Source organism: Pygoscelis adeliae, unplaced genomic scaffold (assembly GCF_000699105.1).
Source record: "Pygoscelis adeliae isolate BGI_AS28 unplaced genomic scaffold, ASM69910v1 Scaffold77, whole genome shotgun sequence".
NCBI classification, from domain to species: domain Eukaryota; kingdom Metazoa; phylum Chordata; class Aves; order Sphenisciformes; family Spheniscidae; genus Pygoscelis; species Pygoscelis adeliae.
Genome location: NW_008825216.1, coordinates 652,889 through 668,542, shown reverse-complemented (window position 1 = coordinate 668,542; position 15,654 = coordinate 652,889). Strand labels below are relative to the sequence as shown.

At 36.2% G+C, this 15,654-nt stretch overlaps 1 protein-coding gene across 1 annotated transcript in view; it reads left to right on the top strand.

Annotated features, from left to right (window-relative positions):
* The window catches only part of FMN2 (formin 2), a gene marked incomplete at its 3' end in the record, with an annotated part of 169,831 nt that overhangs the window by 20,710 nt on the left and 133,467 nt on the right, over positions 1-15,654 (top strand). Inside the window, exons 3-4 of the mRNA XM_009329214.1 lie at positions 2,239-2,405; positions 15,076-15,223. Of these exons, the coding sequence (XP_009327489.1) occupies positions 2,239-2,405; positions 15,076-15,223 (315 nt within the window). The remainder of the gene's footprint in view (positions 1-2,238; positions 2,406-15,075; positions 15,224-15,654) is intronic.

The window sequence follows — 15,654 nt, the reverse complement described above, 5'->3', positions numbered from 1 at the left end:
TCTTCTGGTGTATTTTCTTATTATTTTTTCTTCCGTGCATTTTAGATAAATATAAAGCATTGACTTCCCCATTTATCCTCATCACTTGCAGTCTCTCATTTAACTAGACAACTTCCCATGTTGTTGAACTTCAGTCAGTGATATAAGGTGCTATTATGGTAATATGATGTGCTTTGCCCCAGAAATGCTAGCAGAAATGCTACATATTGGTGCTCCGGTGTCTGTGCTGTCAATCTTGTACTCTTATTTTTTTCTAAAACTTGCTTACACAGCTTAACCTCAGTATTTATAGCTAGGAGAATCCATTTATTGCAGTAAGAGGGTAGTAGCTAGGGTTTTTTTAGTGGTCTTTTGCAACACCACTAAGCATTGGCAACTACAACCCCAAAGAAAAATTACTAAAACAAATCACAAAAAGTCTGCCTGCAGATAGCTCCTTATTTGTGCTTCGCTTCCATGGTTTCATACTGCTGCCTTTCTTCATGTAGGGGATTGCTGTACATTGCTGCAACTGGGGTAAATTGGTGTTAAAAATCACAGACAGTAAGAAAGCCCGTCTTCAATTAATTAATGACTTTGAAGATTTAACAACTGAACTGTATCTTTAGCTAAATAATGGGTTACACTGAATAAGCAATTCACCACCTTACAGGTGGTGAAACCAAGGAGCAGAGGCAAACTAATCAGCAAACATAACAAAACTTGTGTATCTTACACGTTTATCCCCAGCTTATCCCCTTGAATGTACTGAATTGTGCCTAATAAAAGACTAGGAAACTTGGACTAATAATTCAGAATTATCAGATCTTCAGATGTGGAGAGGAAAATCTTAGAAATAATTTCTAACATTTTAATGTATTGTTTATTTTAGGCTGTATTGCCACAGGATGTTAAAATAATACAGAAACTTTGGGCTAAATGTTGCTTACAATATCCTTTTTAAATTGCATCCAGATGTTTAAAAAAAAATCTTTTTAGTATGTTCAAAAAGCCTGGGAAATTTTACATTTTTAATAAAATCAACATTCAAACAGAAATCTTGCATTTATATGTAAAAAACAGTATTATTATCATCATCATTATTATTATTGTTATTATTACTATTATTTTAAATGACACTGAAATGCTGTCTTAATGCAGTATGGTTTTTTTCTGGAAAATACCTTTGGCTTCCAGTGAGTGGGTGGAAAAAACAGACTATAGAAACTGTTTTAGGTACAAATTGTATTCACAGCTAGTTCATACTAAAACGTGAAATTAACTTTATTACTCTGTCTGCCTTTTCTCTTCCTGTAGATCTATTTCACCTCTTTATTTATATCCTGTAAATCTGAACTTTGGCATCTTTTGACATTTTAGATCTTAATCAAGCAATTTTAATATTCTTAGAAAGTAGATTTTACTACAGCCTGCATATATAACTAACTTTTGTAGTCTCTTTCTGGCTAACTGCACACAGCACAAAGGTCTTTCAAACCTCTAGCACTGCCTCCTGTAATATACTTTATAACATATACCCTCCTTTCATGCTCTGGTGCGATAACAAAGAAAACACTTTGATCATGAAATCTGGCCCTGTAATAGGAATAAGTCTCTTTTCTCACTCTTCAAAAGTTTTACTTCTCTGAATTGCTGCTTGTGGCACTGCATTTTAGTTTGGAGCACTCTGCTGCTCTGGAGCTGTATTAAATACTATTTGAAACAGAACAGTTATCAGGGTTTTTTTTGTTATTATTCTTTTATTGAGAGTTTCTCCAAAGAAAGAGAGCACAATTTCTTAAAGACTATGATCATTTTATGATTCAAAAAACAAAGGCTCATTCCAAGAGTTGGGAGACTTGATTCTATAATAACTTTGTGTGACACCCTTGGAAAAAGTTACTTCATTTCTTGGTAATATCTTGATTTTCCCATCAGGACAAATGTGTAATATAAATAAATAGGAAATTGATGCTACAATATCATCTCATGGTTTTTGTTCCTACTCCACAGTGCAGCCAACACGATGTATATTTTCTTGAATATCCTAATTAATCAGGCTACAGATCAGTTCAAATTATTATATAGAAATATTTTATATTAAAGACTTGTTATCAGATACTTTTCTCAAGAATTCTTTTTTTATTCCATATTTTTACTTCTAATAGTTGAGATTTTCAATACACATTGTAATGCCTTAATCTTTGTGTCCCGTAGATAGCTACAAATTCTTATTGATCTGTGTCATCACCTTGGCAGGACGAACACTGCTGGAAAAGCTCTTCAGCCAGCACAAAAATGCACCACAAGAAGAAGCGGAAAAACTATGTTCTCGCATTATTGCAATGGGTCTTTTGCTTCCTTTCACTGACTGCTTCAGAGAACCATGTAATCAGAGTGCCCAGCAAAGCACACCCACGTTTGATGTAAGTACTGAAGACGTTATCTTTTGTCTATTTTGCCAAGCAGCACATGATTTATCAATGGCTCATCAGTCCTGAGAGGATTCTGTTAGTCCTTTTAATGAAAATTGCCCTTATGAGAGTGGCCAGGCATTTTTTCTGAGCTCAGGTGTGTACACTTTTGTATCCAAGTAATCGTAAGTTTTAAAAGGTTCTCCCATAACTTGATTTCCTAACTTTTTGACTCATATCTTAGTCTGCTATACTGTTGTTTATCCATTGTTTTCATTAAATCTTTTTCTTTGAATCAAAGTGCTCTGTAGGACTAAGAACGTTTCAATCCAATAGCTGCTTTACCAAAAATATAAATTAAAGGAACAACAGAAAACAGCATGTCGCAAAACTTTACAGAACCCAAACAGGATGTCTATGCTAGATAATTTTTTCCCCCTGAAAAGCCTTTTGATACAAAATAGTGCAGAGGTCAGTGCAAATTTGCTGGCATTCCAGCTACAGTGTTTTCTGTGCCTTTGGGCTTTCTGGCCAGAGTGCTGTTATTGGTGGTGTTTGCATACCCGTTACAAAACTGTGGTGTAGACATCACCTGACACACTTTTCCTTCCTTTTGGATAATGAATTTAACATTAGGATGTCTTTCTATTGTATGATACTGTATAACCCATGAAGTTTTACAGTGACCTTATTTTTATGATCCTTGCCATCAAATTTTATCTTTGACACTTCTTTGTACTGGTTTATGTGACTGAAGATAATAAGGGTTTTTCTCTTCACTAATTAACTCAAAATAGTGTACAAATTTTAACTAATCTACTTAATACCTTACTGGTATAGTTAAGATCATACTTATTCTATACATTAAGCTGAAGCTTGATTAGAAATACTTAAAAAATGATTGGCATAGATATGAGAGAATGAGTCTTTTTAACTCTTTAAAGCTTTCTCATCTTTCCTGAAGAATGGTTTAACACAACTGGTGAAGGGAAAATGGGTAGAATAAATTTGTCCGATGAATTCTTAAAACAAACAAGCTTTCCTAGATAACCTAGCCTATCTACAAAATCATTCCATGATCCCTCTAACAGTATTCAACCTTTATGGTTTGTTTTTTTTTTTAAAACAATGTTTAAAACGTTTTCAAACTGTTTTTTGAAATTAATTGAAAAATGGAGTGTGACTATAAAACCGAAGTCATTCAGGCAACTTACACTTTCAGATGGTGTGTGATTTTATGTGGTTAAATATACTCAATAAAGTTACTGGAAAAGACACATTTTTTATTTTTCAGGTTGTTTAAAACAGTCTGGCAATGTTTTCAGTTCTCCTGGTTTTACCATATATTCAGCTAATCTCTTCTGTAGAGTATTGAATACAATATTCTTTTCAAAAAAGTTTATCCTTACTTATAAACAGATTTTATCAAATTAAAAGTTTGGAAAGAAGCAGAAGAGGCTCTTTTGTTAACTGGTATACCATGCTTTGTCTGAGTAAGAGAATTATTCTACTTATCTTTCATTGACTGTATCCAAGAGGACGGACTTTCTGAAAAGAAACTGTAACCTAGCCTAGTACCATGTGAACAGTGTGTCAAAGTCAGCAATTTAAGATATTGCTGTCTTAGCAGTGATCTTAATTTGAATTGGACTATCAGTAAGCCACAAATGCTCTGTTACTATTTTTCTGTATAAGTCCCCTTAATAGATCATGCTCCTGTAAAACAATGTCAGAAGTGGTGTAAAGTCCCATGTATGTGTATGCAACTAGTAGTGCATCCTACTTCAAAGGAGCGTACATCTGTCTTGAACACTAGGATCTCAACAACTGAATTTCACATGGTACAAAGGTGAGAGCTGCTGCTATTGAGTTTGGGAGTATGCTTCTGCTTCAGCCTTGGTGACCACAGTACAGGAACACCTACCTGTTTATTCATTACACGCCCTACAAAGATGAAAATATTTAGAACTTGAAGTATAAACCCTAGTGGCTGAGAACTTCAAAATTGGGCTTCTCCTAGCTGATTTTGCTTCTTAGAGTGAGGAAATTATTATCTTACAGAAAATAAATGCTAACAGTTATGTAAGGAAATGAAACAATTAGCAATTAGTGTGAAAAAACTTATGGTGGTGCTGTATATTACCTAAAAAAAGATATGTAAGATCTGTGACTCATTTCCCCTCTTGATCTCTCTCCATGTCTGTACTTTGCTTTTTTTCTTATTTAGATTTTCTTTTTTTTTTTAATGCATTAGAACAGGATTTTAATGTTGATCTAACCATTGATTTCAAAGACAGAGGAATTAGACTAGCCTTAAGTAATACTTATATTTCACCCATCTAGAATGAGGAGATACATCAACTTTGACCTTACTCCAAAATTGGGAGCATAGCCAGTCCCATATTCTTCCTTCATCTCTGAGTTCATCAGATGTGCCTCCAGTTCCATCCTGGATTGCCTCCAGTTTGGCTGGTGTCCTTTTCACTCAGCTGAAACTGCCATCAGCAAAGCTGCTGTAACCCTGTCCTGGTCCCAGCCAGGTTTGTCTGCCACCTCACTGCCCTTCCTCCCTGCTACATGCAGCTCTGGTGCTCGCTTGTTCCTTAATGTTACTCATTTGGCTGTTTTGATTTTTGTCTTAGTCTGGTTCTTATAAAGTCTCTTAGGTCACTCCTTTAGCATGTTTTTTTGCAGAATTGCCAACCTTTTTTCCACTGAAATCCTTCCTTGAATCCCTCCTTTTCTCCTTTTGTGACTGATCCCATGTATTTCTGAGCTTTAACTTACTATTTCTTTTATGTGGAATAAAATCCATGATTCCCCTTTTGCTTAAGTGTGGTCCCACAGACTTTGTTTTTTGAAGATGTTAGGTTACAGTTTATGAAAATAATTCAGTAAGTTTTGTTCACTCTATGATCTATTGCTCATGGCTTGAGATGAATATAAACAGATTATTTAAAAGTCCTATTCTCTCACTCTGATCTCCTTTTCTGGATGTCCTCCAGTGAATTTAATTTAACATGGCTAATGCTGAACTCTCTGCTGTCTTGAAATGTTTGCAATTGCACACTCTGATTATATTCTCATCTTCTTTATTACTCATGGCCGGTGGTCACCTCTAGTTCTCTCTGTCTTACAACTGTGTATCCAAATCTTGTGTCTTGTTTTCTCGATAACACACACGAGGTCCGTTTTTTTTCTTTCTCCTCAGACATTCCAGCCTTCAGTGTGGGCCTCTGCCTCACCCCATTAAATAGTTGTACACAACCTCTTTTACTTTTCTCATTAGATCTTATTTCTTTCTCTTCCACACTGTCTGACTGCAATTAGGCAATGCATTAAGAATAAAGACAACCTTCACAGATCTTAGTTTCTTGGACTAGCATTATAATGGCTCCTGGAAGCCAGTTTAAATTAAATTCTTAACACTTGTATTTCTGGTGTAGGTTACACTTTGTGGATGTGATGCTTACTCCTTTGTTAGTATATGGCAAACATGAAGGACCAACAAACACCCAGTGAAAGCATAAATCTTCAGAGAACTAGTAGCTGTCATCACATTTGTGCTGAGGATGGTGTCCAGTTTTCAGAGGCTTATAACTTGGTCAGATTTTGGATAGATTTTAATGAAGATTGGAAATGGCATGTTCCTGAAGTATCTCTGACCTTTTTGTCAAATTTCAAGTCAAAGCCCAAAGGATAGAAACTTTAAAACTGTTTTAAGAACTTATGAGAAAACTTTCATGTTCTATCTTGGCCCATTTTATCAATTATTTCTTTCGAAACAGATTGTGGCAGATGCCCAGAAAAAAAGATTAGTCTGAAAAATAAAAGTTGAACAAGGTTTTAAAAGTAACAAAAGTAGACAGGGTTGGAATTTTTAAGATGTTTGCTGTTGAGAAGCAGTGGAAGCTTTCACTATAGCTCTTCCTACCTACTCTTCTTATGATGTAAAGGGTATCTTAAAGAGTAAGTAAATGTACAATGGCAGATTCGCTGTCTAGAAATATGATGCCCTTTTTGCTAGTTTCCTCTCTTCTGGAGAGGCTACTAATTATTGCCTCATGGATGTCATGACTTCTTACTTCTCAGGCTATCTTTACAGCCTTTCATTCTTCTGCTAGTATTTTATAAAAGAAAAAAAGTTTTAAAAAAGGAATTTAAAAAAAAAAAATGGCCAAGCAAGTAAACGTGCAACTTATAGAAAGATAGATTAGCAAAAGCCTATTCAAAAAATCTTCTCTGAAAAATTGCTTGCCTTTTGAATAACTATTGCCTGCTTGCCTTTTAAATTTTTCCCTTAACAGTTGTGACTTGTTCAAGAGGGCTTCTAAAGTTTCAAATTAAAATAAAATATCCTCTGACTGAATGATATGTCAGAAATTAATGCTTTGTGAAAAACTCTGTCAGTCCCAAATGACTGTGTCATGTTATTAAATAATCGTATTTCTGTAGTGCAGGTGTAGTCCTAAGCTTTTTAGCATGTTACCTCATTATATTATCCTATTAGAGTAAAATAAACACAAGGCTGAGCTGGCTAAACAGTGCATCTTTGGCAAGAATGTAACGACAGGCAAGTTTTGCAGCCACCTGTTGGAGGATCAGAATTTTCAACAAGTAGAGATCTCATCTGCTTAGCTCCTCTGCTAACGATGTATCACAGAAGCTAGAAGATGATTATCTTTGGAGAGCCATCGGTAATGTTTATAAATTATACACATTTGCATTAGTTTTTAAACTGTTCATACACCAATAAAAGAAGGTGGCATTTTCCTATCAATGCAAGGCAACTTTATTTAGCTTCACTGTGCTATTAAGAAATATTGACTCAGTGTTTGCATTTCATCCAGTAGTTGCAATTACTACATGTTGTGGATGTCTAGTCCTTAATTATGACTTCCCATTCCAGTTTTTCCAGTTCACACTGTGCAGTCTTAAGCTATGGGCATTTTTTTCCTTTCATAGCAGATTTCTGCTTTTTTTCTGACAAGCTTTCCAAGTAGTTTTGTCTGTTGTTTCTGAACATTAGGTTTAAAACACTTAAATTCTCAGTGAAAACTTAAATGATTTTGTGATAGAGGCTTTCTATTATCATTTTGTAAGTGCTTTTGAGAAGAAAACTGAGCATGCCTTTGTATTCATACTGTACTCCTTGTTTGGGGAACTTAATCTCTATTGCACGCTGAAGGGTCCAACAACTACTTGTGGCACTAAGCAGTGATATCTTCTTCCATACATGTCTGAAATGCATGCTAAGCTTTCATCTTTCTTTAGTTCTGGTGTCATTTTGATTGGCCTAGCTCTCTTTACATTGTTTTCAGTGCTTTTATTGAATGCTGTTACTGTGTTGAGTACTGCTGTTAATGCCTTCTTGATTTAGAAATTATTTCAGCATATTCTATAATGAAAGAGCTAAATGGACACCTTCTGGAGGGTGTCTTTCTTTACTGTGTTATGATGTGATTTTATACATAGGTGTGTTTGACAGTTTGGGATAGGGACTCCCCGTTGCGCTATTTGTAGTTACGATGCCTAAGTTGTCACCCATTTCTGAAATAACGCTTCCACAAGGAAGCAGAGAGCCAGACAGTATAAATGGGAAATGCTATAAAAATGGCTGTTTTCCTATTATCTCCTGGCCACCTGTGGTGATGCAAATGCTTTTTAAGGAAATAAAGACACTGCTTGCTTTCTGCTGAGTAGCAGCAGATGGTGGGACTTTGCAGGTCAGTTGGAAGAGGAGTTAGTGACATGAAGACTTTACTTAATTTTAACTTATTTGCACTGTTTATGCCAGTCTGAAAATTAGTAGTTAAACAGATTGCAGACAGACTCCTTTCTCAGAAGTCAGAGCGCCAAAATACCAGTGATCAGTTTCCAAAGAGCAACTTTCCCAAGAATTGACTTCAGCTAGAACTTCTCTTCCAAACTGCAGCACAAAGCTGGCAACAATGCAGCATTTCTTCAAGCATACTTTCAATGCTCAGGAATAAAATGGGTAAGACTGAACGTAGTCCCATCTTATGAAATTTGTCATGGCAGTATATTGGGGGTCAGTAGTGAATAGGACTTTAAAAGTTAACAAGTGAAAATTGTGAAATAGAGCAGAGAAAACGGATTGTTAATCTGCTGTCTTAGTTGAGTTTGGCTAAATCAAAGCCCTCATGTCTCCTCTTCCTTTTCCATTACCCAGTCACACTGTGTGACACTTTGTCTTTTGTGGTGAGCAACTCTGAATATTCCTGAGAGTAGTAAAATGGAAACAGTTAGATGATCACTGGGCTGAAGTATTCCTGTTATGCTGTTTCCCTGCTTCCTTTTTTTTTTTTTTAGTTTTAATTGCATATTTATTTTATAATTGTTACATCTGGCCCTGCAGTCTTCTAGCCTTCTCTTTTTCTTTTTCTTTCTCCTTTCCAGTTACTTGTGGTGATGTTACTGTATACACTTTCAACTGAGGTATTTTATATGTAGGATGTTGCTAGGTTTTCATGCTTCTTTTTGCAGAGAACATTGCTTACCTGCTTGTTATTCTGAAGAACTGCTTCAAGAGGCACATACTGGATGTTAAATTTACACCAGCCGTTTAAAATTTTCAATATCATTGTGCATAGGGTGAAGGTGGTGGTCAACATGTCACCTCAAGAGATCTTTATATTTTGTGACTTTCTGTACATTAGTTCACTTTCTTAAGAATGACAGTCATAACACTGTCTTTTTTCTAGCTTGGAATTGAGAATACAGTGAGAGTTGAATTTGTATACATTGCATGTCTCTGTTTTCAAGAGGAAGTTTTTACAGCAGTAATAATCACCTTTTCAAAAGGAATAGAGGTGAAAGGAATTTTTTAATGAAACATATTTCTTTGGAAAACTTGAATTTCTCAGAATCCAAACTTATTGCAGAACTGTGTCAGTGTAAGTGAAAACGACTCCTGATGGAGAAGCTTCTTGCCTCAGCTTAGAATTTCTGGAGAGAGTGAATGAGAGAGGACACACCATCAGGTGGTCTAAGAAACAGCTGATAACCTAGTGGTCTTGGGATGTGGTCTTCCAAGTGGAAGTTCAAGGTGGATGTGTAAAAAGTCTAGATTTTGAGGTTCTTCTGTTTTACAGAAGGCTAGCCACTGTTCCCTCTTCCAAGGAAAGTTTGTTGTAAGCTCACCAGTTCAACCTATTTAGCTGTATTAAATGTAGAACTTATTGGGGAATAGGAAGACCAAGACAATAACTCTGGAATCGAATGAGAATAGATGTGGAAATCTGAAATTTAGTTTCCTGATTTCCTTTCCCCATCAGGACCCTAACTGCAGGGCTATTGGCTCTGTTGGTCTCTCATATCCCCAGGATATGATGTTGAATCCTGAGCAAGGTTTGATGGGATCAAGCAAGTTTGTTCTGTTTTGTTGAAGAGGTTGAAATCATTTCATGGGAAAGAAACGTTTCATGGTTTTTTGACACTTGCAGTGTTTTTAAATGAATTGTTGAGGCACATCTGTTTTTTGAAAAGAAAAAATTCACTCAAGTAAAATGCTCATGCATCAAATTTAGTTCATGAGGATAAAGTGCTACTTCAGCCATATATTACAGTATAATGACCGACTTGCTCTTTTTCAGCCTTGGAAGGCAACTGTGCTCACTAGTACAGCCAAAGGTAGTACAAGCCGAGAGCCATGTTTAATCACTGCTCTGGTTCTGTCAGTGGTCAGACAGAGTTTTGTTACTGAACCTTTCCACAAAAAGTAAACCACTTTCTCCATTCTTGATAGTATTGATTTCTTTATTTTAAAAGCTGCTTAAAATAAAGCAGTCTCCTGCTGATAAGAGCATTTTGAGGTAGTCCGGCTCTAATTTCTCAAACTAAAACCTTGCTTGTCCAATTAACTATTTATATGCAGTGGGAACATGCAATTGGCTTTCTTTCATTTTAGAGGTTGTATACTTAGTATATTAGAATGATTAAACTTCCTGATAGGAAAAAAAAGAAATCCTTCCATGCACTTGAAATAGTCTAAATGACAAGCAGTTATATACAAATGTGGAACAAGCTGTTTGGAGCTCTTAGCCTGGAAAACACCTTCTGAGTCATGGAGTCTGGCCCCTGCTTATCCCAAGTACCATAAAATGTAATTCCTCTATGAGTTTATCTAGTTTCATCTTAAATGCAGTTATACTTTTTCCTCTCCCTGCTCCTCCAGCTCTTCTCACTGGAAGGCTGTCCACATCCAGACTGATTTGAGGAGTAGGAACCTTCTTGTAACTACACATGCAGACATGCCAACCCTTCTGTTCTCCCCTCTTCAGGATAACTTTGAATGTTTGGGATTCTAGTGAAAAATTGTTCATGTTTACTATTTGAAAATAAATGTCCTGCAAAATAGGGCCTGGTTCCATCATGGCTTAACACAGGAGCCATCAGGGAAGTTAGTACCAATTCACTCTAGTGTAAGAAAGTTTAGAGGTACTGCTAATGTGCTTCCCCCACCTACTGTTATGCTGAGCTGAAGAGCAGAGGCTACCCCTGATAGCAGTGTGCTTCTGTACTGCCCTACCTTTCCCATCTTGGCACACATGATCTGACTGCATGTTTGTTTGGGTTTTTTGAGAATTGGCAAAATACTTCTGGTCAGATTCCGTCCCCACCCCCCCTTTAATTCTTACATTGCTAATTCCTGCTTTTGTAACCAGTTTGGACAGATTTGTATACATTTATTTCTCTTTCAACTCCATCTCTTGTACCTCTTTTAAGCATTTCTCACAATGGCTATCTTTGTCCTTTGAACTGGAAGCAGATAAACAGTTGATTAAAAACTGAAGTGGCGTTGAACAGAAGGTCGTATTACCTGCATATCTCCAGGAGCAATACAGCTGCCAAAAGCATATGTTCAAGGTTGCGCATTATATTCCTACAGTGGGGGATATACTAATCTCTAATTCAGTCTGTGGCTTGGGGAACAAACCTGGTCTCTGTGTGAAAAATGTGACCCCTTTTCTGAAGGCTCAAGGTCCACCAGTATGCCTTCTGATGTTGGCTGCAGGTCTAGCTCATGGCCCTAGTTCTGGGTCCACCAGCCTCTTTCTATATGTCATTTGCTAGAGGCCCTTACTTTGACTAGCTTACAGCATTGGCTTCCATCTTCAAAGATGAGCTGGAAAGCATATCTTTAGCTCAAGCAGTGACAGAACATAATTAATATTTAATATATTATGTACCTGAAATGTAACACTGTGGTACCTGAGAATGAAGATTTGTTACAAAAAAACATTCTTTGTGCCTACTGAGAGCTGGCTGGGAATAGAGTGAGTTAAACTACAGACCTGACTCTCTGTGACTCTGTTCTAAATGCTAGCATCTATAAGTGGTAGAATGTCTATTGATTAGATACCATCAGATCCTGCAGGCAGTTTGCCTCACCCACACGCGAATGCTCTGCAGTTTTAAGAACCAGTGGAAAGTGCTGTGTAAGGATGTGTGGAAAGAAGTCGTCTTCTTGACATCATGTTTAGTGCACTGGACTCAGACAGCTTTCAGTTTTCAATGCCTGCGCAGAAATGAGTCCAAATAAATAAGACTGGGATCATTCATTATGAGGATTTTTCCCCCCCCTCCAAAAAAAGAGGTGCTTTAAACACTAAATAGTGGAGTCGGAGCAAGATGAAGTGGAAATTCCAGACATATACAAAGCTTGATCACGGTAAGAGTATTCACTGACTGTACTTACAGTGATATCTAGTAAAAATTGCCTCTGAAATTAAAAGATTAAAGGAGAAAAAGTTGGATGTGGAAATCCAGGTTTGTGGATGCTTGTATTACAATTATTAATGGTAAAAGCAAATCTGGATATTTTTATTTGGATTTTTTTTTTCTTTTGCTTGAATAGTACTTCAACATCATAGAATTGGCTGCATATATCTTTCTTCAAAATGTGCTAATAATCATGCAAACTTATGGCATTATTAGAATTGGACAAGGAGAAATGAGGTGGGTTGGTATATGAACTGACAAGGAGCTAAAGACAAAAGGTAAAAAGGACTAGATTTTGGACAGTATCTTGAGTGAGTAGGAATTAGGACATTCAAATGATTCATCTCTTTTGAAGGGCATGAAAGTGGAGACAGGGTTAATCTTTTCCCATTTTAGGTGTAGTTTATGGACTATCAACTTGAAGTCCAGACCCTCAGACTACCTTTCTGTCATGAGAGGGTTTCATATTTTAAATTATGAAGTTTGCAAGTAATCTGAATGTAGCTGTTGTTAAATACCTTGTTTATATTTGGTTGTAGTGCAAGTCCCTTCAAGGCATTTTTGCAAGTTTCCGTTTGCCTCTAAATTTCTATTACATGATGAGTCTATTCCATCATCCTTCTCTATGTTGAATAGTGAATGAAAAGAATCCCAAAACAAAAAACAACAAAAGCAAAAAATACTGTCTCTTATACTCACAAACAAATCTCCCATGCTGGGTTAGGAGTCGGTCATGGAGATGTGTGATGTCTTAATTTATAACTGTTCATGGTTTATATGCTGTAAATTCTAACAGCAAGAACATAGGTACTTCATATTTTATTACCTCATAATGTATCTCATCTGTACAATAATTCTGAGACATACCATGATTTTTTTAATACATCTTAATTCATGTAGACTAATCATACTTCAAAAATTTGTTGTTAAATGATAGTACTATATCTTTCAAGAACTGACATGGTGAAATATCATGTCCAGGAACAGTTTAACTGTTTTTCTTCCTCATTCATGCTGTGTCAATATTATCTACAGTTTGTTGTCTTCGGTTTTATTGCCCTATAACCCTACATGTAATGCTGTTGAAAGTTGACTGTGCTTACCCAGCTAACCCTCTGTAGAGCTGCTTCTTCCCTGTGTTCCCTGGACTGTGTAAGGAAGTAGAGTGGGCAAAAGAATTTTGTTCTGGTTTGCCTCGATGACTTTTCTGAATCTTATTTTCCTCTGTGTTTTTGAGATTTGGATGGTGCAGAGACAAGACAAATAGCAATATGCAGCACTTTTTCTTTTTCTTTACACAATATGTACAGTACTGGAAATTAGGCAGAAACCCAAAAATACATATCCACTATAAAGCTGGAATTGGACAAAGGGAAAGTACTAAGTTACTGAAAGAACTGCATTAATCAAGCCTGTTTGGATGTTCAAATGCAGTAGCACAGTAATGGGAAAAGGATAAGCTTTTCGAGGAACATAAAGTACAGGGCTATGTAAAGAACCTGATGTGATTTTGTATTAAGCTTTTTATCTGTTTATTTTTACCTTTATCTAAGGTCTGTGTATGTGGCTGGATTTTTGCCATGTTTTTCATGCTGGAAAGTTCTAATGAGATTCCTTTGACCCTGACTGTTTGAGGCACCCTCTGTAAACCAAAACTTTGTACTTTATAACCAGCATTTTTCTGTTCTAAGTAAGTTGCTCTCAATAGAATATTATCATTCCTATCACAACTTATTTTTAGGCAAGTAGAAGCTTAGTCATATGGAATAGCGATTATCCCCCCAAAAGTCTTAAATTATTTTGTTCTTCCCCCTGCATGTCTCTTCAATGTTTAGTATCTGTGTAAAATTAAAAAAAAAAAAAAAAAGTGTTAATCTAAAAATGAACTATGCAGCAGGACAAATATATATTACCAGTGTTTTACTCAGGCAATAGCACGAATGAAGTGTAATGAACATGATCTTTGTAAGAAGATATTACTGTGTGATATGACTGTATTTTCATCCTGTGACTTGATTTTTTTTTTTTCCAGTTTTGTACTACAATATTTGCATATTTCCAGATCACTTACTAGGATAGTCATGCAATTGCTGTGATTGATCTCTATAGAGTTTACAGCATTATAAAGAATTAATCACAAGGTGTGCATGTTGATGCATACTGGGAGTCACAAGAATAACTACTTGAATTGTGGTCAGCTAAAATCTTTCTGTTGGCTTAAAGCATAAGTTTGCCCTAGTTTTCATCAGACAGTCTGGATGTCTCCTACTTTTAATAAGTGAATCAAACTCAAAGCTATTGAGTAATAAGGATATAATCTGATTTGAGCCCAGACGATTGAGAATACTTTTAGCTGTTGGGTTTTTTTTTGATTTTATTCTAAAAGCAAACCCACCTTTTTAGCTGCCTTTCTATGAATATGGAAATGTAAATGACAAAAACAGGGTTGCAAAGAACAAATATCTCAGATGAATTTATGCTGAAATAATCCTGCTTCTTTTCCTTGCTTGTGCATTTGGTGTAAAAAGATTATATAGTGTGGACTGAAATATTTTTCTCTAACCTATAAACTAACCATACGTAAAGAAGTACGGTCATGATGGACAGAACCTGTTATCTCTCTAAGGAAAGAAGTGTCATAGAGTTCCTTATGCTCAAAAAAGGTGCTGAACTGTGTTCTAGCATCTCATTGTGCTGTAGATAACTAAAAGATTAGATTTCTATTGTTAATAGAGGTAATTCCAAAACTGAAACATTAAATTCTTTTAATATAGATTTATGTTAAGTCTTTGTCAGGAGATGAAGAGCATAAAAACAAGTCTGCCTTGCTATCGAGGTGGATATCGAGCTATTTGTGTTGGAAACAAAGGCTTTGATACTTTGAGTTTGTCTTTCTATATGAACTTCTCAACTTTTTTTTTTTTTTAAATAACTACAGCAAGACCAGCTTTATACTTGGGCTGCAGTTAGCCAACCCACACATTCATCAGATTACATTGAAGGAAGCTTTCCAAGGAGAATTCCATCTGTGTGGCCCCCACCCAAACCTCCAGATGAAGAACAAAGACTCAAAATTACGGAAGAAGGTATAGTTCTTAGACGACTAGCTGGAAATGTTGGGGGGGGGGGGGGGAGGGGGAGCTGCTGTCTTTTAGAATCCAAGATATAAACTTAATATCTTATCTGCTAACAAATACCTGATTTTGAAGATCTTGGATTAGCGTCAGAAATAATGTTAGCTAGCATGAATCTAATAAAAAAATAGTCAGCAAAAATGCATGCTTTTTGTTAATAACCAAGATGTGCACCTGGCATCTGCTGACTAATGGATTTTACCAGGTGTTGTGACCTTTGTTCTTTTCCAGTTTACATACCTTCAGAGCCATGAAATATGGGTACTTTTCTCTTCTTAAAAATATGGAAAACTTCAGAAGCTCACTGGTGGTATACTGAAAGTTATTAGAGTGGTGTAAGGTATTCCTTTGTGGATTCAGCAGTCCCCTGCTGAGAGAGGAAG